The 25,513-nt window shown below is 42.3% G+C and overlaps 2 protein-coding genes across 3 annotated transcripts in view; one reads left to right on the top strand and one right to left on the bottom strand.

The window, feature by feature from the left end:
• Positions 1–24,874, bottom strand: part of ascc1 (activating signal cointegrator 1 complex subunit 1) — a 56,620-nt gene extending 31,746 nt beyond the window's left edge. Inside the window, exons 1-6 of one of the 2 annotated variants that reach the window (XM_043679134.1) lie at positions 24,769–24,874; positions 22,828–22,949; positions 13,646–13,745; positions 8,697–8,794; positions 5,674–5,852; positions 818–954 (exon numbers count right to left, since the gene is read on the bottom strand). In XM_043679134.1, coding sequence (XP_043535069.1) covers positions 818–954; positions 5,674–5,852; positions 8,697–8,794; positions 13,646–13,745; positions 22,828–22,939 — 626 coding nt within the window. In that variant the 5' untranslated portion in view covers positions 22,940–22,949; positions 24,769–24,874. Of the gene's footprint in view, positions 1–817; positions 955–5,673; positions 5,853–8,696; positions 8,795–13,645; positions 13,746–22,827; positions 22,950–23,976; positions 24,007–24,768 lie in introns of those variants that run through there. The other variant, XM_043679133.1, reaches the window with a different exon arrangement.
• A 372-nt stretch (positions 24,875–25,246) lies between these two features.
• anapc16 (anaphase promoting complex subunit 16) overlaps positions 25,247–25,513 on the top strand; it is a 4,127-nt gene continuing 3,860 nt past the window's right edge. Inside the window, exon 1 of the mRNA XM_043679135.1 lies at positions 25,247–25,434. Coding sequence (XP_043535070.1) covers positions 25,308–25,434 — 127 coding nt within the window. The 5' untranslated portion in view covers positions 25,247–25,307. The remainder of the gene's footprint in view (positions 25,435–25,513) is intronic.

Genomic DNA, 25,513 nt, shown 5'->3' with positions numbered 1-25,513 from the left:
CAGGGACCCAGCCTCGGGTGACTGTCTGTGTGGAATTTACACATTCTCCCCGTGTCTGTGTGGATTTCCTCCTAAATTTCCCATAAGGTTAGGGTGCATTAGTCAGGGGTAAATATAGGGTAGGGGAATGGGTCTGAGTGGGTTACTGTACAGAGGGGCGGTGTGCACTTGTTGGGCCGAAGGACCTGTTTCCACACTGTCGGGGATCGAATCTCCAGGTGCAAGCTGGAGTGTTTGAAGAAGCGGAGTATATTTTGCTCTCAAACCATTCTCACTGTATACTGTGTCGCTGCAATCCACACACAGTCTTGTGGAGTCACAAATATTTAAAACCAGGACCCTTTCAATGCCAGCCTATCACAAGTATTTTGATCTATAGTCATTACTGGATGCCACTAGACTCCACAGGACAGCCCAATGACTTCAGAGATTTGGATTGGGTTAACTTGGATCTCCAGTCGCAATCATATTCTGATCACTAGGACTAAGCCACATGGTAACAAGTGTACAACTTCCCTTGAAAATGACAGATTATGATGAAACAATTCATGGTAATGGTGATCCACAGGTAATACCTTTGGGGAGTTCTGGCTGCTATCATAAAGCTTTTGAAAAGGGCGTGCAAATAGTTGGCTTTGTATCAACAGCAGAAGTCAAATACATCTATTTGCAAAACCATCTGTAAACACTGACTTGGTCCGAGGTACCATATATTGCTGTTACAAACCAATCCTAGTGGCATGTCTCTGCTGGAACGTGACAGCAAGCTGAGGAGTGGAACAGCCGACTGCTGAAAACTGACCAGAGCTTTACTCACTTGATGAAGTCTTCCTTGCATTTCTGCAGCAATTCAGCAGCTTTGGTGACCTCGTGCTCATTAAGTAGGATGAGTGTCCCGATCGTCAGGTGGAGCTTTGCTGGGTTCTGGAAAATACTGCTGTCAATCCCACGATCCTACAAGAGAAGGGGAACAACTGAATCTTCATATTGTTCTATCCATCCAGGTAACACTATAAACTAGCAAGGAGAAAGAGCTCAGGATCACAGCTTGGAGAACAGTAAGTATCAAAGACCCAACACTAGAGATTGCCAGAAAAACTCAGCAGGTCTTGTAGCATCTGTGGAGAGAAATCAGAGTTGATGTTTCATGTCGAATGACCCTTCCTCAGAACTTCTGATGTATAGTATCCGCAGTTCTTTCGGTTTTTATTAACTATCAAAGAATGACTGCAAAGCACAAAGCTACTCAAGGTTTCACATGATTCTACAAAGACTAAGAGTCAAGCTAGTCTGTATTTATGTCTGAAATGTCTGCTACAATGACTCACCTCTCCCAAGTACAACAATGACTACTTCTCACAAGTAATTCAATGGCTGTAAAACACTTTGTGGAGTTTGTACATTCTCCCACACTCTAAAAATGTCCAGATTATGTGGATTGGCCATGTTAAATTACCCCACAGTGTCCAGGAATGTGTAGGTTAGGTGGGTTAGCTGTGGTAAATGTAGGGTTACGGGGATGGGGTGCGTCTGGGTTGGGATGCTCTTCGGAAAGTTGGTGCGACTCAATGGGCCAAATGGTCTGCTTCTGCACTCTAGGGATTCTATTATCTGCCTGCACTACAGCAGTATTCACACTGATAGTAAATGCGTTTTGTGGTGTTGAATTGCTGAAACGAATTACCTATGAAAAGTTATAGTCAATTATCTGGAGATGATTGCATCACAAAATTGCAGAAATTTTAATCATTCTACATACCCACCCAGTGTTCCATATAAGCAATGAAAGACCTGGAGCATGGGCTGGAAGGCTTCTGTGGCAGCAACACCAATTGAACAAAACATACTGAAGCAACTTTCCTAGTGGAGATTTTGCCACTGTTGCTTTCCCATGAACGGCATGGTGGCTCAATGGTTAGCACTGCTGCCTCACAGCACCAGGGTCCCAGGTTCAATTCCAGTCTTGTGTGAAGTTTGCACATTCTTCCCGTGTCTGCGTGGGTTTCCTCCGGGTGCTCCGGTTTCTTCCCACAGTCTAAAGATGTGCAGGTCAGGTGAATTGACCATGGTAAATTGCCCGTAGTGTTAGCTGCATTAGCCAGAGGGAAATGGGTCTGTGTGGGTTGCTCTTCGGAGGGTCGGTGAGGACTTGTTGGGCCAAAGGGCCTGTTTCCACACTGTAGGGAATCTAATCTAATCAGTAACAGGGAATATTTATTTGGTCTTCAAGCCCACAGTCATTTGCCTTTTTTCCGGGTCTAGCTGTCCAAGGCCACAATGTGATATTGTTTCCTGCTTTGATTGCATTTCATATGTTACTACTTACTGTAAAGACAAAAAGAGGGGTGAACGTGAGAGAGGTGGGGGAGGTGCAGGAGGAACAGATGATCAGAAGACATTAACAGAAAGAAAAAACTGTGCAAGTGTAAGTCTGTTTGACCATGCATAAGGGGTGCAAAATTAAAACAGAGCTCATTCCCAAAGCAGTGATATTTCTGAAGCTACATCTCCTGTGAATATTTTACAATTATTTTGTTACCTGATCCCAATGACCTGTTCGATCAATGATTCTCAATGTTTCTACAAAATGGCGTCTTTGAAACACTGATGCATCACTGTCATGATTTCTGAAAGATGTTTTGAGCTGACCAGATTAAAAGCTATGTTCGTACTGCAGAAGTGTATTAATTGAACAGAAACTATGTCAAATAACTCATAGGGTGCAAATCTAACACTCCAGACCTTTCAGGGATCCTCGTACACACCTGCCAGCTTGCCTTAGAGGTTGCTCATATCCCCAAAGTACCCGAGTTTTCTTCATATGCCTAATTACAACACAGACATAGGAAACACTAATAGGAAATGGTACCTCGAGGTACCTAATTGGGATCAGTTCAGTCTGCACAACATCAGCTCCAGGCCTCCTGTCATTTTGGCTTGCATGACATTAATGGAATGGCCTCAGGGAAGATTTGGATCAATTTTACATGCTGTAGCTGAGTTTGAAGTGCCTATTTCATAAAAGGTTACATTCCTTCAAAGGAATCAAAGGATCGAATTGGTTCAGTGCCTTGGCATAATTAACAACATTGCTCTTTTGATCAAATAAAACCTTTGATCAGTTTAATTTCCATATTCGATGAACACTTTACACATCTGCATATCTTTCTCAGTATTTTTTTTAACATAATTATGCAATAGCCTATTGTTAATTGGCTTTAGTTGTAGATCACAACTGGTCTGGAAAATAGCTGTGACATATAATTATCCATCTTCCTCATCCCTAAAGGCCAATACTCGAGTACACTCTGTGTATGAATTTAATAATGCAAGTTTACAAACTACTTGGGTGAGAGGGCAATTGATACCAAGTTGTATGTTTCACGCTCTGGGTGAATGGCTGACGATCCATCGAATCACAAGAATTATTTAAAACTGAAAGCAAGTTTTCAGAGAGAACCAAATTAGATTGATCTCTCAAATCAACACTGCTGTTTTGGGGAGCATCCTGGGTGTAAATTGCAATGAAGGAAATATAGCAGCCCAACAACAACTACACTTCAAAACTAAAGTGCACACAATGGAACGTTCTGATGAAAGGTCCGTGCACAGTAACCCTGAGTTTGACAAAGAGTCAGTTAGACTCGAAACGTCATCTCTTTTCTTTCCTTACAGATGCTGCCAGACCTGCTGAGATTTTCCAGCATTTTCTCTTTTGGTAACCCTGAGTTGTTGGGTTAACCAAAATGAGAGAGAAAAAGAAGACAAAGACTGCTCTACTGAAAGGTCAACTGCTCAGATGGTGATCGACTCATTAAGAAATGACCCTGTGAGTTTCTAATGTTTTGTGAAGAGATATGGGTGTTTGAATTATATGTTGTAACTCAGCAGGGTGATAGTGTGTCTGGCTGATGTTCTGATTCATGACAAATGCAGTGCATGAGATATGATGTACCATTTGTCAGTAAGACAAGGTGTGGTTGACCATGGGGTCATGCTGTGTGAGTATCAAATGCTTGATTAGACATCAAAAACTGCAGCAGCCATGAGTAAGCTAGCCAAAGGACAAGGTTTGTTAAAATGGAGAAACAAGCCTCTTTCCAAAGAAAACAAGCAAATAGCCAAATTGAATCAAAGAATCTCTACAATGCAGATAAACACCCTTCAGCCAAGCATGCCTATGCTGACCCTTCAAACAGCATCCCACCTTATCTCCATAACCTCAATTTACCATGATGAATCTAGACTGCGGATCCCTGGTCACAAAGCACAATTTAGCATGGCCAATCCATCTAACCTCCACATCTTGGACTGTGGGAGGAAGCCAAAGCACCTGGATGAAACTCCTGCAGACACAGGGAGAATGTGCAAACTCACACAAGGGTGGAACTGAACCCAGGACCCTGGTGCAGTGGAGCAACAGTGCTAACCACTGAGCCACCGTGCCACCATGAGAAGACCATCCAATTATAGAAGAAAGCAACATTTGTGACGTTTGTCAGTTGTCAAACTGATTGACCACTGAAGATTGGACCAAAATTTGATTATACATACTGCTTATATGGAAAGGAAAAAAGATACACTACAAAGATATAGCAAAAATAGTTATACATCACAAGCTTATCTGTACAATACATAACAGCTGCAAGAGACCCCAATTTAAAAAAAAATTAATTCAAGGGATGTGGGTATCACCATTCAGGCCAGTTTGTATGGAATAAGGAAGGGTGCCCCAGAATGATAGTTAGCTCAGAGTCAAGGGATTAGCAACTGGAGGCCAGACTGGAGCAGGCTAACCCACTCACTTTGGTCTGATCCTTGAACAAGACTATGTAAACTGATGGCCTAGTGGTATTATTGCCTGACTATTAATTCAGAGATCCAGGTAACAATTTGGAGACTCGATCAAGGTTCAAGTCCACCATGGCAGATGGTGAAATTTGAATTCAGTAACAATCTGGAATTAAGAATCTAATGATGATCATGAAAACATTGTTGATTATTTGAAAAACTCCAAACTGGTACACTGATGCCCTTTAGGGAATGAAACTGCTGTCCTTACCTGGTCCAGCTTCCCCGAGACTCCAAATCCCACAGCAACTTGGCTGATTCTTAACTGCCCTGTGGGCAATTAGGGATGAGCAATAAATACTGATTCAGGCAGTGATGCCTACATCCCAGGAATGAATAAAAGAAAACTAGGCCACTTATGGTTGAAGTAATGTACAGATAAGCTTGTGATGTGTAACTATTTTTCAGTGTACCTTGCATAAATAAAGAGCAATTACGTATACTGGTAGACTAGGGAAGGGAATATTAACTCCTACAGGTCGCAAGCCTGAAACATAGACTCTGTTTTTCTCTCTCCACAGATGGTGCCTGATCTAAGTATTTGTAGCATTTTCTATCTATCTTTATTTCAGATTTTATTAGATTTTATTTTTGCTTCAAAAGTAACTATTGGCTGCAAGTCCCTGAAATCACGAAATCGATATCAATGTAAATTCTTTTTAAAGTACTTTCACCCTTCAAAAATATCAGGAATGGAACCTGCCAGGATCACCCTTTCTCTTGAAGATATCCTTTAGCTTCAAGCCCACATCCTTTCCTATCCCCTCTTGCCTACGTATCCTGTATCGGAGCTAATGCTTGTTGTCAGCTGTGGTAACGTACCTGGGAGCACTCATCCAACACACGCTCTCTGAATTTCAAAAACTGTTCCTGAATGTTGGGTTGATTAATGGCAAAAGACAGGAAATGAGTGAAGGGTTGCTTTCTGCGGAAGCTCTCCAACATCACTTCAATTCGGGTCTGTGCTGATGCAACACCCACTCGCTGCTGTCCGGTGATGACTAGAAACAAGACAACATCAGACTTGAAATAAAACAAAGAACTGTAGAACGTGGAGATCTGAAACAACAAAACACAAATTGCTGGGCAAACTCAGCAGGCCTGGCATCATCTGTGGGCAGAAAGCAGAGTTAACGTTTCTAGTTTGGTGACTCGTCATCATCGCAAACTAATGCAGATTCAGAACAGACACTGGACTTGAAACATTAACGTTTCCCGCAGATGATGCCAGGCTTGTCTGAGTTTCTCCATCAATTTCTGTTTCTGTTTCATACGTTAGATTTAAATTTATTTTTCTCATACCACAGAGTATTCTCTGCTCGGCTGTGGCGCAGAGTTCACTGCTTTACGGCGTGTATCACAATCATAACCTCAAGTGCAGTGGCTGCACAAGTGAGGGCTGGCCATTTTCCTGCACAATGCTAAACTTTGCCCAAAGTGAGATTTTCCTTATAGGTTTTTAATGTGAATGCTACTGGGGCAGCGTAACAAATGACCAGGTGGATTTTATTTGGTACTGTTTGAGTGACAAACAGAGATTAGCACCAAAAGTAATTAAATAGTGCCGCAGGATCTTCACCATTGCCTCAAATCGTCAGACCAAGTCAACAAGGCCTTGATTTACCATCCCAACTGAAGGATAAAGTTTTCATCTTATGCTAACTGCTTAGAGCTTTGGCTATGGATTAACACTATGGTGGTGAACCAGTTTTAGACATCGAGTTACTTGCACAGTAATACTAACACACATACCTCACAATAGTTATTAAGTTAGGAGATAGATCAAAACAGAAGCAGTAGCAAACATTTAAGGGGATATTTCAGGATAAATACAACACTATCATTAAAGAAAAATTCCAAGAGGAGAACCCAAAATTCATGATTAACTAAAGAACTTAAGAGAAATATCAAATTTAAGGAAATGGGGGGGTAGTGGTAATGTCACTGGACGAGCATCCAGAATCTTAAACAAATATTCAAAGATGGCTGGTTGTGAAATGTGAATTCAATTAAAATCTGGATTTAAAAAAAGCTTGTCTAATGGAGATCATATAATCACTGTCGATTGTTAGAACGAAACATCTGGTTCATTAATGTTTTTTAGGGAAGAAAATTTGCCATCTGGAATACATGCGACTCCAGATCCACAGAAATGTGGATGGCTCAACTGCCATCTGGGAAATTACAGATGGGTGCTCAAAGCTCGATTAGCCAGTGACACCCACATCCCATGAACAAATTGGGAAAAAATGCTAGATTTTATTACATTAAGAATATAAAAATAAGGATGCTATGTTTCAACTTTACAGGGCATGGTCTTGAATTCAGTATAAAGTTTTGGTTGCTAATTAAAGAAGAATGTAAATATATTGGAAGTGATTCAGAGAAAGTTTACTGGATTCATATATGGAATGAGTAGTTTGTCTTACAAGACTAGATAGGCTCAGCTTGGTTGCGCACAAGTGCGGAACAGCAAGGGATGGTTCGAATGAAGTTTAAAAGATCCTGAACGGTCTTGACATAGTGGATGTGGAAAAGATTTTTGTGGGTGAATGCAGAAAAGATACCCTTTTAGGAAGGGGAGGGGAGGAGAACTTTCTTCCAGTGGGTTGTGCCACTTTGGAACACTCCACCTCAAAGGCAGCCCATGGTGCTGGAGTTGGTGGAGGGATCATTTAATATTTTTGAGGTGAGGTTAGATAGATCCTTAGGAGGTAACAAAGTAAGATGTCATCAGGAACAGATGTGAATGAGAAATATATGACACAAATAGGTCAGCCATGTTCTTACTGAATGGCAGAGCAGATTTGAAGAACTGAATGGCCTACATCTGCTATTAATACATATTTTCATTGTTAGGTAGAAAGTTCTTCACTTGCTGTAGAACTCCCAGCCTCTGATCTACTCTGTATCCCCAATATGTATGGAGTTGGCTCAAATAATTTCTGGTCGATGGTGACAAACCCACCCAGAATGTCAACGGTAAGGAATTTGTGAATAGCAATGAAGGGAAGGTGATCATTTCCTGAAATGGCGAGTTTTGAGATTTGTAGCTTGGGTTGAGGTTCTGGATGTAGGTTTGCTTGCTGAGCTGGAAGGTTCATTTTCAGATGTTTCGTCACCATATTAGGTAACATCATCAGTGAACCTCCGGATGAAGCACTGGTGGCATGGCCTGCTTTCTACTTGTGTGTTTAGGTTTCCTTGGTTGGTGATGCCATTTCCTGTGGTGATGTCATTTCCGGTTCCGGGGGTGGTAAATGTGATCCAAGTCAATGTGTTTGTTGATAGAGTCCCAGTTGGAATGCCATGCTTCTAGGAATTCTCGCGTGTGTCTCTGTTCGGCTTGTCCCAGGATGGATGTATTGACCCAGTCGAAGTGGTGTCCTTCCTCATCCGTATGGGAGGATACTAGTGTGAGAGAGTCATGTCTTTTTATGAATAGTTGATGTTCATGTATCCTGATGGCTAGTTTTCTGCTGTGGAAAATTACATCACCACAGGAAATGACATCAACCACCTAAGGAAACCTAAACACAAATAGAAAGCGGGCCATGCCAGTGCTTCATCTGGAGCCTGACTGATGATGTTACCTAGTATGGTGACGAAATGTCTGAAAACGAACCTTCCAGCTCAGCTAGCAAACTCATATCCATTTCCTGAGATGTTTGTGACATGTACAGTACTTGTCACTTATCAGTCCAGGCCTGAATGTTGTCCATATCTTGTTGCATGCTGGATCAGAATTCTTGATAAACAGTGCTTAAAAAGATGTATGCTTCCCTTTTACAGCTTAATTTCATATGTTAATAAAACTTTGCGTTTGAATTCCTACTGAATCTCACCAATCTCTCCCTCTATTCCAGGTTTAGGAATGGTTATGGAAGTTCGTGTTTCATTCTCCAGTCTTCGCTTGGTATCCCCTTTCTTCCCAATTATGTATCTGTGGAAAAAGTAAAATGATGATTTTAAAACCACAAAAAAATGACTGCTCTGACTTCTGGCAAGAATGAATCTTCCATAACGTTTTGCCAGATCTAATATTGAAGCATCAATCCCCAGAAAGGTCAAATGTCTATATTTCACCATTCAGGGAGTGACATGTGTTGTCATATCTCACTGGGGTATCAAGTCCTGTTATTCCTGGAGCCATCACAAAAGTTAAAGATTTTATAAAAGTATGCAAAATTCCACAATTTACTTGTCCATTTAGATCCAGGTTGACAGAAAATGCAGTCCAGATATTTGTAACTAGATTGCTGCTTGTTACAAATAAATAGATTCTAGCTACAAGTTAATAATTATGAACTGTCAACACATAACTCCACTTGTCAAAACCCTTATAAACTTCCTGTTGCACACATACAGATAGACTAAAAAAAATCATGCATGCTATAACTGAGAGAAAGACTGGGTAGGCAGTTCAATGGGGCCTAACTAGAGCTTTATAAAGTCTCAGAAGCACGTTGCTGCTTTTATATTCCAACCCTCTTGAGGTAAATGACAATATTGCATTTGCCTTCTAATCACGGACTCAACCTACAAGTTAACCTTTAGAGAATCCTGGACTAGCACTCCCAGATCCCTTTTTACTTTGGCTTTATGAATTTTCTCACTGTTTAGAAAATAGTCCATGCCTGTATTCTTTTTTCCAAAGTGCAAGATCTCACATTTGCTCACATTGAATTTCATCAGCCATTTCCTGGATAATTCTCTGAAACTATCTAAACCTTTCTGCAGCCTCCCCACCTCCTCAGTACCAGCTGCTTGTCCACCTAACTTTGTATCATTGGCAAACTTCACCATAATGCTTCCAGTCCCTTCATACAGATCATTAATATATAAAGTGAACAGCTGAACCCTACGAGACACCACTTGTCACCGGCTACCATTCCAAAAAAGAACCTTTTATCCCAACTCTCGGCCTTTTCTTGGACAGCCAATCCTCAATCCATGCCAGTAGCTCACCTCGAACACCATGGGCCCTCACCTTACTCAGCAGCCTCCGTGAGGCACCTTACCAAAGACCTTTTGGAAATCTAGATAGATAACATCTACTGGGTTTCCTCGTCTAACCTACTTGTTATCTCTTTAAAGAATTCTAACAGGTTTGTCAGGCACGACCTCCCCTCACTAAATCCAGGCTGACTTGTTCTGATCTGACCCTGCACTTTCAAGAATTTAGAAATCTCATCCTTAACGACGGATTCTAGAATTTTACCAACAGCTGAGGTTAGGCTAATCGGCCTATAATTTTCCATCTTTTGTCTTGATCCTTTCTTGAACCAGAAGGTTACAACAGCGATTTTCCAATCATCTGGGAATTTCCCTGACTCCAGTGATTTTTGAAAGATCACAGTCAGTGCCTCCACTATTTCCTCAGCCACCACCCTCAGAACTCTAGAATGGAGTCCATTAGGGCCAGGAGATTTATCTATTTTTAGACCTTTTAGCTTTTCTCGCACTTTCTCTTTTGTAATGGCTAACATACTCAACTCTGCCCCCTGATTATCCTTAATTGTTGGGATATTACTCCTATCTTCCACTCTGAAGACTGATGCAAAGTACTTACTAAATTCTTCAGCTATTTCCTTATCTCCTTCCTAGCCTTCCTGCATCAATTTGGAGCGGCCCATTGTCTACTTTTGCCTCTTGTTTGTTTCTTATGTATTGAAAGGAACTTCTACTATCATTTCTAAATTTACGGGTTAGCCTACTTTCATATTTGATCCTCTCCTTCCTTATTTCTCTCTTTGTTATCCTCTGTTTGTTTCTGTAGTCTTCCCAATCTTCTGATATCCCAGTGCACTTGGCCACTTTATAGGCTCTCTCTTTATCTTTGATACATTTCCTGACTTCCTTTGTCAGCCATGACTGTCTAATCCATCTCCCGGATAACATTTCTTTTACTTGGGATGAACCTCTGTACTGTGTCCTCAGTTACACCCAGTAACTCCTGCCATTGTTGCTCTACTGTCTTCCACTCTACGCCCTGCTTCCAGTCAATTTTTGTCAGTTCCTCTCTCGTGCCCCTGTAATTACCTTTATTTAACTGTAAGACCATTACATCAGAATTTGTTTTCTCTCTTTCAAACTGCAGACTGAACTCTACCATATTATGATCACTTAAGTATTCCCTTGTTTTAAGATCCTTTATAAAGTCTGGCTCATTACACAGTACTAAGTCCAGAATAGCCTGCCCCTTTGTGGGCTCCATCACAAGCTGTTCCAAAATGCTATCCTGTAAATATTCCATGAATTCCCTTTCAATGGATCCACCTACATTATTCACCTTAGTCCAAATGCATATTGAAGTCCCCCATGATCACCGTGACCTTGCCCTCTTGACATGCCCTATCTACTTCCTGGTACACCTTGTGCCCCTGGTCCTGACCACTGCAGGGAGGTCTGTACATAACTCCCTTTTTTTTTGCCTTTGTGGTTCCACAACTTCATCCACACAGACTCCACATCATCTGACCTATGTCATTCAGTGCCATAGATTTAATTTCATTCTTAACTAACAAGACACCCCTGCCCCCTGTGCCCACCTCCTTGTCTTTTCGATGAGTTGTAAAGCCTTGGATGTTTAACTGTCAGTCCTGAAACCCCTGTAACCACGTCTCTGTGATGCCTACCATATCATAATCAGCAGATTTGTGATTCAGTAAAGCGCCTTAATGCTAATTTTCTTATCATGATTTCCAGCATCGCAAGTAATATATCCTAAGTTACCTTCTTTTTTGCTTCGTTCCTCATCTGCCTTGAACTTAAACCTTGCACACATGCTAACCTGCTGCCTATCTTTCTACCTGATTCCATACTCCCTGTCGTTTTCCCTTTCCTCCAACTCAAGTTTAAAGTCCTAGTGACCGCCCTATTTATCGTTTTCGCTAGAACACTGGTTCCAGATCGGTTCAGGTGGAGACCGTCCCTTTGGTACAGATCCCCCAGGTTACAAAACTGATGCCAACGTCCTATGACATGAAGCCGCTCAACTCAAAAAACCTTGAACAAGTCACCTCGCCAACTCTCTCTGTTCGAAAGGATGCAGTGCAACCTCTCATCCCTGATAATATCCAGCTAGATTTCCTCTGTTCCCTTTCCAAAGATCTTTACATCTTGCCTGATGGGTGGTGCTCAGAATTGTACACAATATTTCACCAGTGGCTGAACCAGTGAAACATATGATTTCTAGCACAATAGCTTTATAATCAATAACTTCATCCTTCTTCCTAACTCCTCTTCTGTTCCAATCCTATCACCACCACCCACCCCACCAAGTTCCATTCAGCCCATGAAAAATCTTGGGGGATTTGATACATTGAAAAGGGTTTACAAAGTGAAGGTAGGAGCTGGATGTTGCATTATACACAGCCACCTAGTGGCAACACAGAAAAACAAACCAAACTGACTACTACTTGCTGCCAAGAATAGTTTCACTGCTCATACACAGGATTAGCGCCAAAATCTTTTCCAGTTCAGTTAAAAATTAATTACCAACATTCACAAATTTAGAATAGAATCCAGTAATGGCCAATCAGGTTCCTGAGAAGAGTAAACAATATTTGGCTTAGATTTGGGCATGGACTTTCAGTATTACATAATCCCCAAGTGTGATAGAGAACAAGGAAAATTTTGCATTCACACAACGCCTTCTCACACCATGAGTATCAAAGTGTCATTGTCAGCTGTCCCTCAGTTTTGAGGAGGATAAGATCCTGGCTCCCTGAGTCTTCGTGTGACTGAAGAGGCCAGTCCTTGACCTACAGCTCTTTGGGGGCATAGGATAAGACTTCTTACAGGCTGGTGGAATCCACAGTGCGGGACTCGCTTCCTCTTATTTACTTCTCTGCCTCGTCATTATAGATTTTGGACTCAAACCATGATGCAGCTTGATGGTCAGCTTGAAGTATTGGTCACGAATTCCTCCCGTTCCTTAATGGCAATGCTCCTGCATCTGAGCTACAGGGGGAGGCTGAACAGGCTGGGGTTGTTTTCCCTGGAGTGTCGGAGGCTAAAGGGTGACCTTATAGAGGTTTACAAAATTATGAGGGGCATGGATAGGATAAATAGACAAAGTCTTTTCCCTGGGGTCAGGGAGTCCAGAACTAGAGGGCATAGGTTTAGGGTAAGAGGGGAAAGATATAAAAGAGACCTAAGGGGCAACTTTTTCACGCAGAGGGTGGTACGTGATTGGAATGAGCTGCCAGAGAAAGTGGTGGAGGCTGGTACAATTGCAACATTTAAGAGGCATTTGGATGGGTATATGAATAGGAAGGGTTTGGAGGGATATGGGCCGGGTGCTGGCAGGTGGGACTAGATTGGGTTGGGATATCTGGTCTGCATGGACGGGTTGGACTGAAGGGTCTGTTTCCATGCTGTACATCTCTATGACTCTATTTCATGGAGAGCTTCTGTGCCTCCCTGAAAACACTACAAATAGAAAATTGAGAAAACAGGTCCTGACCAGTCAACTGTTTTCCAACATCCCACTAAAGCAACATGGCTGATTTTGCAGGAGGTTTGTTTCAAAGATAATATAAAAGCAGACCACATAAAAATGAATTTCTTGGAAGGTCAGTGGCACATTGGTGTATTTAGCTGCACAGTTATTTTGCATGGAACATGAACAACTAATTAACCTGCTTTTGGTGGTGCTGTTGGACTCAGGAATGTTGGCGGGGATACTGGATCTTTCCGGTCCCTCTGTGATCAGGTCAAATGGAAAAGGGCCAGTGTTCAGTTTCAAACAAACAAACGCACCTGCAAATCTCAAATAGTGTCAACTCACTTGTATAGAGCACTAGGCACAGCCATGGAGCATCGATAGCCCCGATCTGTCTGCTCTATAAGTACAGAATCACAAGGCTCATCCATACAGTCTATAACTCCTGCAAAACAAAAAACAGGAAAATCACTTAAAACATCTCAGAGCTCCAATCTATGTTGAAGCACTGACATAAATATTATGTAAGAAACGGTGAGATATTGATATTCCATCTCTGCTATAATAGGAAATTCTAGAGCTTACTTCAGTCTGAGAGAACATGAGCAGTCTAAAAACTATAGGGTCTCCTCAAGCAAAATTTACAAGTAAGCAGGAATGTGAGCAACCATATCAGCTTGATCTTGTTGAACTGCAGAGTGGGCTAAAGGGGCTTCTATTTCATATGTTCCTCAGAGATCACTGGAGGCACGTTTGTTAAATACTTTTAAGGCAGTAGCAGATAGATTCTTGACTAATAAGGGAGCCAATGGTCAGCAGGAGTAGTTGGGAAGTGGATTTGAGGCTACAATCTTACTGTATGGCAGGAGGAACTGAATGGCCTACTCCCACTCCAAATTCTTGTATTTGTATTCAGCAGTCGGGCAAGAATTGAAAAGTGGTACAGAACACTGCAGGTAAAATGCATAAAAATGGAATTGATTTTACCTCATCACACTGTTGTTCTATTTAAGAGCTTAATTGTGAAATGTAATGAAAGAAGAAAATAATTTTCCTATTACTGTCACAGCCAGGTCTGTATTTTCCTGGCGAGGAATTATTGGAAATTTTTTTTTTGCTTGGCTCCACCAGTTTTCAGCTTGTTGAAGTCACTGGCAAAGAAGAAACTTTAATTATTTTTCATCTTAGGTTTTAATTACTGCAATTGAGTCTCTAACATGGTGCAAACCTTTGCATTGAAGAGCCTTAGGTAACATTGTGCAATGAACTAATTTTGAATGTCATTCTGGGGACTACTGAACGCCTATGCAGGAGGCAGCATTTGCACAGCAGGCTGAGAGTCTGTGCTCAGCTGCCATCTCTAGGCTGGCTGGCCAAATTAGTGAGATTGCTGTTTTATGGATGTGATGCAGGAGATGACAGGACAGTCCAAACAGCTCTGTGGAAGTGTAAAACATCACACATGCAGCTCCTGACACTGCACAAAAAAAGGTTTCAATCTGGGCTCTGCAAGAGGATCACAGCCACCAGGAGGTCATCAGAATTCTAGTTGACTGTAGGAAGGCATAATGTCATTGGAATTGGCTCAAGAATTCTCTAGTATTTTTTGTACTTGCAGGTTTTCCAGCATATTAAATTGAGACAGTGCTGAATTGGTAATGACACTGGAGTATATATCCAGAACTCAAGGTTAATGTTCTGAGGACATACCAGACGATTGAAGTTGAATTTAATTAAATGTGGAATTAAAAGCCAGTCAAATGGTGACCACGTAACCGCTATTCATTGTTGTTACATCCCATTTGGTTCACTCATGTCCTTAGGGAAAGAAATTGACCATCTAAAGATGTGCAGGTCAGGTGAATTGGCCATGCTAAATTGTCCACAGTGTTAGGTGCATTAGTCAGAGGGAAATGGGTCTGGGTGGGTTACTCTTTGGAGGGTCGGCGTGGACTGGTTGGGCCAAAGGGCCTGTTTCCACACTGTAGGGAATCTAATCTAATTCTCATCAGGTCTACATGTGACTCCAGATGATGACTTTCTAGAATTCCCTGCCTAAGGGCATTATGGATCTACCTACAGCACATGGACTGCAGCGGGTCAAGAAGGCAGCTCACCCCCACCTTCTCAAGGGACAACAAATGCTGGCCAGTCAGTGATGCCTGTGTACTATGAATGAATTTTTTTAAAGGTCTGACTGACTCTTAACTGTCAACTGGACAATTTGGAATGGGTAATAATCGCTGGCCTAGCCAGCAATGCTCATGTACCATGAATATTATTTGAAAATTAATTGCCTTTCAAAGGTTAGGACACTGGGTCCTTAGGAGTGCACTATTTGAAAGCATCCCCAGAGTACGGCAGCATTTACAGGGAGTCCAAGGGACGGGTCAGTATTTGTTAGGTGTTTGCAGGAAAATGCAGCTATTTACAGGGAGTCCCCAGGAGTGCACCAGTACAATATTTGCAATTGGCACTCAACACCGAAATATGCAAACTCCTAATATAAATAAGGAAAAGCATGACAGGTAGCGGTGAATCACAGAAACGGAAATCATCATATTAATACTGAGACTCAGCCTTTCAATGGTGGAGAAGCTTCCTGAAACAATTATTCAGGATAAAGTAAATATTCACGGGAAAAAATTCAGGAGCTTCAGAGAAAAGTTTGAAAGGAAAATCAGGTCTGACTGATTTGCTGAAGGTTTTCAAGACACAGCAGAGAGACAAGGCTGTTGTCATGGGGTACATGGACTTCCAAAAGACTTCTAACACAGTACCACACAAAGACTTGTACACAAAACAATAGGGAATGGATTAAATAGCCATGTGGACACACAACTGGCTGAGTGATAGCAAACAGAGAGCAATGGTTAACAGATCTTTTTGCAGGCTGAAAGGAGGTTTATAATGGAGTTCACCCAGGGTTGGAAGTGGGACTCTTGCTTTTCTCAGTGCACATAAATGATCTGGATTTGGATATAGTAGGAAGTTTGCAGATGACACAAAAACAATGGGAAGATAATATACTGACAGGGAAATTTGCTAGAGCTGCTCGGGAGGATTTAAACTAGTAAAAGGTGGGGGGGGGGGGGATTGGTGGGTGGGGCCCAGGGAGATAGTGAGGGAAGAGATCAATCTGAGACTGGTACAGTTGAGATCAGAAGTCAGGGCAGGCAGGGACAAGGTAGGACTAATAAATTAAACTGCATTTATTTCGATGCAAGGGGCCTAACAGGGAAGGCAGATGAGCTCAGGGGCATGGTTAAGAACATGGGACTGGGATATCATAGCAATTACAGAAACATGGCTCAGGGATGGGCAGGACTGGCAGCTTAATGTTCCAGGATACAAATGCCACAGGAAGGATAGAAAGGGAGGCAAGAGAGGAAGGGGTGTGGCATTTTTGATAAGGGATAGCATTACAGCTGTGCTGAGTGAGGATATTCCCAGAAACACATCCAGGGAAGTTATTTGGGTGGAACTGAGAAATAAGAAAGGGATGATCACCTTATTGGGATTGTATTATAGACCCCCTAATAGTCAGAGGGAAATTGAGAAACAAACTTGTAAGGAGATCTCAGTTATCTGTAAGAATAATAGGTAGTTATGGTAGGGGATTTTAACTTTCCAAACATAGACTGGGACTGCCATAGTGTTAAGGGTTTAAATGGAGAGGAATTTCTTAAGTTTGTACAAGACAATTTTCTGATTCAGTAAGTGGATGTACCTACAAGAGAAGGTGCAAAACTTGATCTACTCTTGGGAAATAAGGCAGAGCAGGTGACTGAGGTGTCAGTGGGGGAGCACTTTGGGGCCAGCTATCATAATTCTATTCGTTTTAAAATAGTGATGGAAAAGGATAGACCAGATCTAACAGTTGAAGTTCTAAATTGGAGGAAGACTAGTTATGACAGTCATAGAGTCATAGAGATGTACAGCATGGAAACAGACACTTCGGCCCTCCCATCTATGCCGACCAGATATCCTAACCCAATCTAGTCCCACCTGCCAGCACCCAGCCCATATCCCTCCAAACCCTTCCTATTCATATACCCATCCAAATGCCTTTTAAATGTTGCAATTGTACCAGCCTCCACCACATCCTCTGGCAGCTCATTCCATACACATACCACCCTCTGTGTGTAAACGTTGCCCCTTAGGTCTCTTTTATATCTTTCCCTCTCACCCTATAAGGTCACCCCTCAGCCTCCGACGCTCCAGGGAAAACAGTCCCAGCCTGTTCAGCCTCTCCCTATAGCTCAGATCCTCCAACCCTGGCAACATCCTTGTAAATCTTTTCTGAACCCTTTCAAGTTTCACAACATCTTTTCGATAGGAAAGAGACCAGAATTGCACGCGACATTCCGACAGTGGCCCAGCATTGCATGTTTGTGTTTCAGTGAAAGACCATCTCATTAAAAACAAAAAAAAATTATCAATCAAACCAAATTTTAGTGTGGGATCTTACTTGACCAGTGATTACATTAGTTACCATTCCTTTAAAAGGAGCAAGATGAAAGGAAAGCAAAAGAGAAATGGACCTTCAAAGAGAGAGATTGTCAGGCATTCTCTATTTGACCAATATTCAGTCCCATGATTGCTACAGGGGAGAACACGGCCATTTGGTCCATCATGTCCACATCTGTTCTCTAAGTATTTTAACTGAGTATACTTAGTGCCTCTGTCCTGTCTTCTACCCTTAAAGCTGTTTCTATTTAAAACATCTTCTCATGCCCTCTTGAAAGCCCAGACTGAACATGCCTCAGCACACTTCCAGGCAGTGCATTCCATGCCCAAACTACTCACTGTCTGGAAAAGATTTCTCTCACATAGAGATGTACAGCATGGAAACAGACCCTTCGGTTCATCCCATCCATGCTGACCAGATATCCCAACCCAACGTAGTGCCACCTGCCAGCACCCGGCCCATATCCCTCCAAACCCTTCCTATTCATATACCCATCCAAATGCCTTTTAAATGTTGCAATTGTACCAGCCTCCACCACTTCCTCTGGCAATTCATTCCATACACGTACCACACTCTGCGTGAAAACTTGCCCCTTAGGTCTCTTTTATATCTTTCCCCTAAACCTATGCCCTCCAGTTCTGGACTCCCCGACCCCAGGGAAAAGACTTTGCCTATTTACCCTATCCATGCCCTTCATAATTTTGTAAACTTCTATAAGATCACCCCTCAGCCTCCGACACTCCAGGGAAAACAGCCCCAGCCTGTTCAGCCTCTCCCTATAGCTCAAATCCTCCAACCCTGGCAACATCCTTGTAAATCTTTTCTGAACCTTTTCAAGTTTCACAACATCTTTCCAATAGGAAGGAGACCAGAATTGCACGCAGTATTCCAACAGTGGCCTAACCAATATCCTGTACAATCGCAACATGACCTCCCAATTCCTGTACTCAATACTCTGACCAATAAAGGAAAGCATACTAAATGCCTTTTTCACTATCCTATCTACCTGTGACTCCACTTTCAAGGAGCTGTTAACCTGCACTCAAAGGTCTCTTTGTTCAGCAACACTCCCTAGGACCTTACCATTAAGTGTATAAGTCCTGCTAAGATTTGCTTTCCCAAAATGCAGCACCTCACATTTATCTGAATTAAACTCCATCTGCCACTTCTCAGCCCAATGGCCCATCTGGTCAAGATCCTGTTGTAATCTGAGGTAACCCTCTTCGCTGTCCACTACATCTCCAATTTTGGTGTCATCTGCAAACTTACTAACTGTACCTCTATGCTCGCATCCGAATCATTTATGTAAATGACAAAAAGTAGAGAACCCAGCACTGATCCTTGTGGCACTCCACTGGTCACAGGCCTCCAGTTTGAAAAACATCTCTCCACCACCACCCTCTGTCTTCTGCCTTTGAGCCAGTTCTGTGTCCAAATGGCTAGTTCTCCCTATATTCCATGAGATCTAACCTTGCCAATCAGTCTCCCATGGGGAATCTTGTCGAACGCCTTACTGAAGTCAATATAGATCACATCTATTGCTCTGTCCTCTTCAATCTTCTTTGTTACTTCTTCAAAAAACTCAATCAAGTTTGTGAGACATGATTTCCCATGCACGAAGCCATGTTGACTTTCCCTAATCAGTCCTTGCCTTTCCAAACACATGTACATCCTGTCCCTCAGGATTCCCTCCAACAACTTGCGTCAGGCTCACCGGTCTATAGTTCCCTGGCTAGTCCTTACTATCTTTCTTAAATAATGGTACTACGTTAGCCAACCTCCAGTCTTGTGGCACCTCACCTGTGACTATCGATGATGCAAATATCTCAGCAAGGTGCCCAGCAATCACCTCCCTCGCTTCCCACAGAGTTCTAGGGTATATCTGATCAGGTCTTGGGGATTTATCCACCTTTATGCGTTTCAAGACATTCAGCACTTCCTCCTCTGTAATATGGACATTTTTCAAGATGTCACCATCCATTTCCCTACATTGTATATCTTTCATGTGCCCCTTCACAGTAAATACTGATGCAAAATATTCCTTTAGTATCTCCCCCATCTCCTGCGGTTCTACACAAAGGCTGCCTTGCTGATCTTTGAGGGGCCCTATTTGCTCCCTAGTTACCCTTTTGTTCTTAATGTATTTGTAAAAACTCTTTGGATTCTCCTTAGCCCTATTTCCAAAGCTATCTCATATCCCCGTTTTGCCCTCCTGATTTCCTCCTTAAATATACTCCTACTGCCGTTACACTCTTCTAAGGATTCACTCGATCTATCCTGTCTATACCTGACATATGCTTCCTTCTTTTTCTTAACCAAACCCTCAATTTGTCTAGTCATCCAGCATTCCCTACATCTTCCAGCCTTTCCTTTCACCATAACAGAATATACTGTCTCTGGACTCTTGCTATCTCATTTCTGAAGGCTTCCCATTTTCCAGCCGTCCCTTTACCTGCGAACATCTGCCTCCAATCAGCTTTTGAAAGTTCTTCCCTAATACCTTATAGAGGTTTACAAAATTATGAGGAGCATGGGTAGGGTAAATAGGCAAAGTCTTTTCCCTGGGGTCGGGGAGTCCAGAACTAGAGGGCATAGGTTTAGGGTGAGAGGGGAAAGATATAAAAGAGACCTAAGGGGCAACATTTTCACGCAGAGGGTGGTACGTGTATGGAATGAGTTGCCAGAGGAAGTGGTGGAGGCTGGTACAATTGCAACATTTAAGAGACATTTGGATGTGTATATGAATAGGAAGGCTTGGGAGGGATATGGGCCGGGTGCTGGCAGGTGGGACTAGATTGGGTTGGGATATCTGGTCGGCATGGACGGGTTGGACTGAAGGGTCTGTTTCCATGCTGTACATCTCTATGACTCGAAAACAGAAGTTTAGAGAACAAAAAAAAGCAAAATCAAATAAAACCAAACTATTTACATAGAACACACATTTAAAGATTCAAAACACAGTAAAAATAATATCCCATTAATCCCAAAAGCATTCCAATACAGTACTCCTACACCAGAAAGAATGCTCTTCTCTATCCCAAATAGGAATTGATTTAAATGTGGCTTCAATTCCTGGGTGAAGGAATCTGGTAGCTTCTTCTTTAATTTGTCATATAACGGAAGATTAAACCTTCTCAGCTTCAAATAACTCTTTCAGGGTTCTCACAAACATTTCTGGCCTGGAACCTTTATAAAACTCCAGATACAAAAGTAACTTATTTTCAACATTTCTAAACTATCTTCTCCCTTTCTCAAAAGAAATTTTGCTACACATCCAGTTTCAGCTAAGAACCCTGCAGAAATGCCCAAATTAAGTCTAAATAGTTGTTTTTCCAAACTATGAGTGTTTCCCTTTAGTCCGAAAAAATCCAGAATCTTCTATCTGAAAGCATAATGCAATACTCAATCTTGTTTGCTCATAAACTCTAGGAGAAGGTGAGGACTGCAGATGCTGGAGATCAGAGCTGAAAATGTGTTGCTGGAAAAGCGCAGGTCAGGCAGCATCCAAGGAGCAGGAGAATCGACGTTTCAGGCATGAGCCCTAAGATTCTCCTGCTCCTTGGATGCTGCCTGACCTGCTGCGCTTTTCCAGCAACACATTTTCTGCCCATAAACTCTGCCAATATATTAAATTCCCATACTTTCCAAAATGACCTTTTTAAAACTATTTTTAAAAGAAATCAAAATGAGAACTGAAAGACCTGTGGATGCTGTGAATCAGAAACAAAAACAGAAATTGCTGGAAAAGCTCAAGCAGGCCTGGCAGCATCGGTGGACAGAAATCAGAGAAAACGTTTCAGGTCGAGTGAGGAATTCTGAGGGAAGGTCACTCAACCCGAAACGTGAACTTTTTTTCCCCCACCACAGATATTGCCAGATGTGCTGAGCTATTCCAGCAATTTCTAGCAATCCCTTAAAATACATAAAATTATGTGCTATAATTCAAATTTTAAAATCTAAACTTGAAATAAACTGTATTAAAATACAAATAAATCACAGACCCTATGTTACAGTATAAACTAACATATCATGGCACTTTTCCATGCAAGTTGCTCAATGTAGCTAATGTAAGGCAATAGAAAATAAAACAACGAAGTAACAGTGCCAGATTATTTGCCAATCAAGATCAAACTACATCTTCAGATCACACTGCCTCACAAGCTCTGAAACACTCAGATAAGGTTGGATTCTTGACCCTGGAAGAAGCTGTCTCAAAAAGGACAAGACACATTCAATATACTGAGAGGGACTGGATTTGTCTCAGACTGCGACAAAGCTATTAAGTGCAACAACAGAATGATGAGGTAAAATCAACTTACGTTTTACACATACAGAGTGATCTAAGTCTTTGTTCCCTTCTCACTAGATTATCACAACAGGAGTCATCACTCAGAAAGATTCGAAGTCTGCTAGTCTTTTCTCCCATTTTGTTTCCTAGAGTTGGGCCACAGACTTCTGGATGGTCCAAGCTTATGGTGCAACGTATTGCAGTGTATGCCATTGTCTTCTGTAGGATGAACAACCGGGCGACCGTCAATGTTCTTACTGCATGTCATCGAGCGTACTGGAAGGATTTACGTGTTGATAATCAGCCTGGTTGACCATGTTACAAACCTTTGTTGGTCAATGTGTCCTGGCAAGGGCTTTGAACTACAGCTCATAGCCAGACGTAGGGACTTTATCACTGCACCACAAAACCTCCTCAGATTCGGAGTATGGGTCAGGTAGGGTTAAGGTTTAATAGAAACCTGAGGAGTTATTTCTTTACACAGATGGCGATCAAGAGCAGAAACAGTTGGCCAAGCAAAGTAGCTAAATTCACAATATTAGTCCTACGTAAAATAACAAACATTATTTTAAAAAAAAACAAACATTGCAACTGAAGGTAGGAAATGAACTTTAACGAAAATATAAAGTGATTTCCAGGCATCATTTGTCTCAATTATCAATATATAAACAAGACTATAGCAGGGCTTGATATTAGTTTAACTTTTTAGAAGTAAAAATACTAGTTCTGTTTTCAGATAGTGCTTACAGGTGGAGCTGTTACACATACCGGAATAAGTAAAGTCGTCCTCTTCCTCATTCTGGTACACCTGCTCTTTGACATGGTTTTTGCGGTAAATTCGTCCATCAATATTGATCAGTGTTGGCCGAAGAACTTCCATTTCATCCAGTCTTCACCATAAAGGTCACCCAACAATGGATAAAGCACAAGATGAGCTTTGCTGATCAATAAAATGAAGCTCAATACATTGTAGATTCATGAAAAGCTATGAAACCCTCAAATGTGCTGCCAACCATCGGTAATAAGCAACATAATCAATTGATAAGAATTTTACAGAACTGATGAAAGCTATTGAACCCATTACTCTTGTGCTAGCTCTCTGAAAGAGATGGCCAATTAGACATTTTCTTGTCTTTCCTCGATGCACTTTTTTGATTTTTGTAGTAAGCCACTTCCCTGTTAAAAAGTTGTTGTGGATTCTGATTCCAACATGGTTGTTGGTCGGGAACTTAAAGTCCTGATGCAAAATGCAAAAATATCTTCTAACCTCCTCATTTGATATTCGAGTTCTCACTAATTGTTTTCTCATCATTCGGAGATTAGATTCTCTACAGTGTGAAAACTGGCCCTTTGGCTCAACAAGTGAACACCGACCCTCCGAGGACCCATTTCCCTCTGACTAATGCACCTAACCCTGTGGGTAATTTAGCATGGCCAATTCACCTGACCTGCACATCTTTGTACTGTGGAAGGAAACTGGATCACCCAGAGGAAATCCATGCAGACACGGGGATAATGTGCAAACTCCACACATACAGTCACCAAAGGCTAGAATCGAACCTGGGACCTTGGTGCTATGATCCAGCAGTGCTAACCACTGAGCCACCGTGCCGCCCTCAAAAAGTGAGGACTTTTTAGAGGATGCAGAGAAAGTGATGACTCTGACTGGTGATCAGAATCAAAAAGTGAGGCACTGGAAAAAGCACAGCAGGTCAGGCAGCATCCAAGGAGCAGGAGAGTCTATATTTCAGCCATATGAAGGGTTTATGCCCAAACTTTTCGACTCTCATCATTCGGAGGAAACCCTTTGCGATTCAGAGTAAAAACTGTCAAATACATGCATCAGAATATTTTGCAAAGGTCACCCATGATTTAATTAACTCTAGACTTGACTGACCCAAAACATTTCTGGCTCACCTCCAAAAACACAAGGTCACTTAAAACTCTACTGCACTACCTAACTTGAGGAGAAAGTGAGGTCTGCAGATGCTGGAGATCAAAGTTGAAACTTTATTGCTGGAACAGCACAGCAGGTCAGGCAGCATCCAGGGAACAGGAGATTCGACGTTTCGGGCACAGGCCCTTCTTCCTGAAACGTCGAATCTCCTGTTCCCTGGATGCTGCCTGACCTGCTGTGCTGTTCCAGCAGTAAAGTTTCAACAACTACCTAACTTGAACCAAGATCCATTCACCACAATCGCTGAAATTGTTTTGGTACAAGGTCTTGCAAATTCATGAGTCTTTATAACATCCCTCAATAGAATCACTCCACCACAGCTTCACGCTGCTTTGGCCCTGAACTCCCCAAACTGGAGTTAAAGCCGAATTTTGGTTAAATATGTCCCACTCGGTATCTAACTTTGCTGGATGAGATTCCTGCGAAGAGCTTTGGGGAACATCTCAACTCGACAGAGGCGTTATACAGAGGACTGCAGATGCTGGTGATCACTGTCAAAACGTGTGGCGCTGGAAAAGCAGAGCAGGTCAGGCAGCGTCCGAGGAGCAGGAGGATCGACGTTTGGGGCAAAAGCCCTTCATCGGGGTTTATTAGTATATCAGAGGCGCTATACAAACCCCAGTTGTTGTTGTTGTTGTTGTTATTAAAGGTTGCCACATCAAATAAAATTGTTTTTTTTTTATTTCCCCCTCCCCCGGTGGAGGAAGGGAAGAAGGTTGGTTAATGCTTTAACTAAAAGGTATTGTACACACCGAGAGTACTCAGAGTGAAATGAGGAACCGAGCAACCCGGTCCGACACGTTAATCCGTCGCTTCCGGTGACTCGGCCAATCACTTCCGGTGTCCGTCTCCAATTGTTTCCCCCCCCCCTCCTCACGATGGGAAGGGAGGGACAAACCACTCCGATTTTTAATTTAAATTACACATGGAGTAGATTTGATTCGCCTTTTCAAGGCCCAAAGCGTTAAATACCATCGATAATCGTGGTGCACTGCTTCTATTATCAAATTCACATACAAATAAAAATAAAAATTGGCGCTGCGCTCCTTGTTTTTACAACTGGCACCATTCATTTTTATTGTATTATTTGGGTACAAGTTTAATTTAAAATAATGGGTATCCGTACAAAAATAGTGAAAAAATACACGACCCCCCCCCCTCCAATAATAATGAGTTCACCCAACACGTCACCAAGAAACGGATGTCGTGAAGAGCGGTAAAATGTGACCTCCCGCCGTAAACTGTGCCGGGGGAAATCGAGGCCGTTTCGGTTTACGGCAGCGTGTCTGTCATGGCCACCTCAGCGGCATCGTCTTCCTCGTCCTCAGCGGCGGGGGGTTTCGGGGGAGTCTCTGAGCTGACTCCTCCGCGGAAAGTGCTTTTCACTTCGCCCAAAGGGGCCGGAGAGCTGCTGGAAGGTGAGGGGCCTCGGCCTCGGCCCCGGCGGCGGCCGCTGGGGGCGCGCGGGATTCCTCTCCCCCCCCTCCCCCCCCCCTC

The sequence above is a fragment of the Chiloscyllium plagiosum genome, chromosome 38, assembly GCF_004010195.1.
Source record: "Chiloscyllium plagiosum isolate BGI_BamShark_2017 chromosome 38, ASM401019v2, whole genome shotgun sequence".
Taxonomy (NCBI): domain Eukaryota; kingdom Metazoa; phylum Chordata; class Chondrichthyes; order Orectolobiformes; family Hemiscylliidae; genus Chiloscyllium; species Chiloscyllium plagiosum.
The sequence above is the reverse complement of the archived record's forward strand: the minus strand, read 5'-3'. Positions and strand labels throughout refer to the sequence as shown.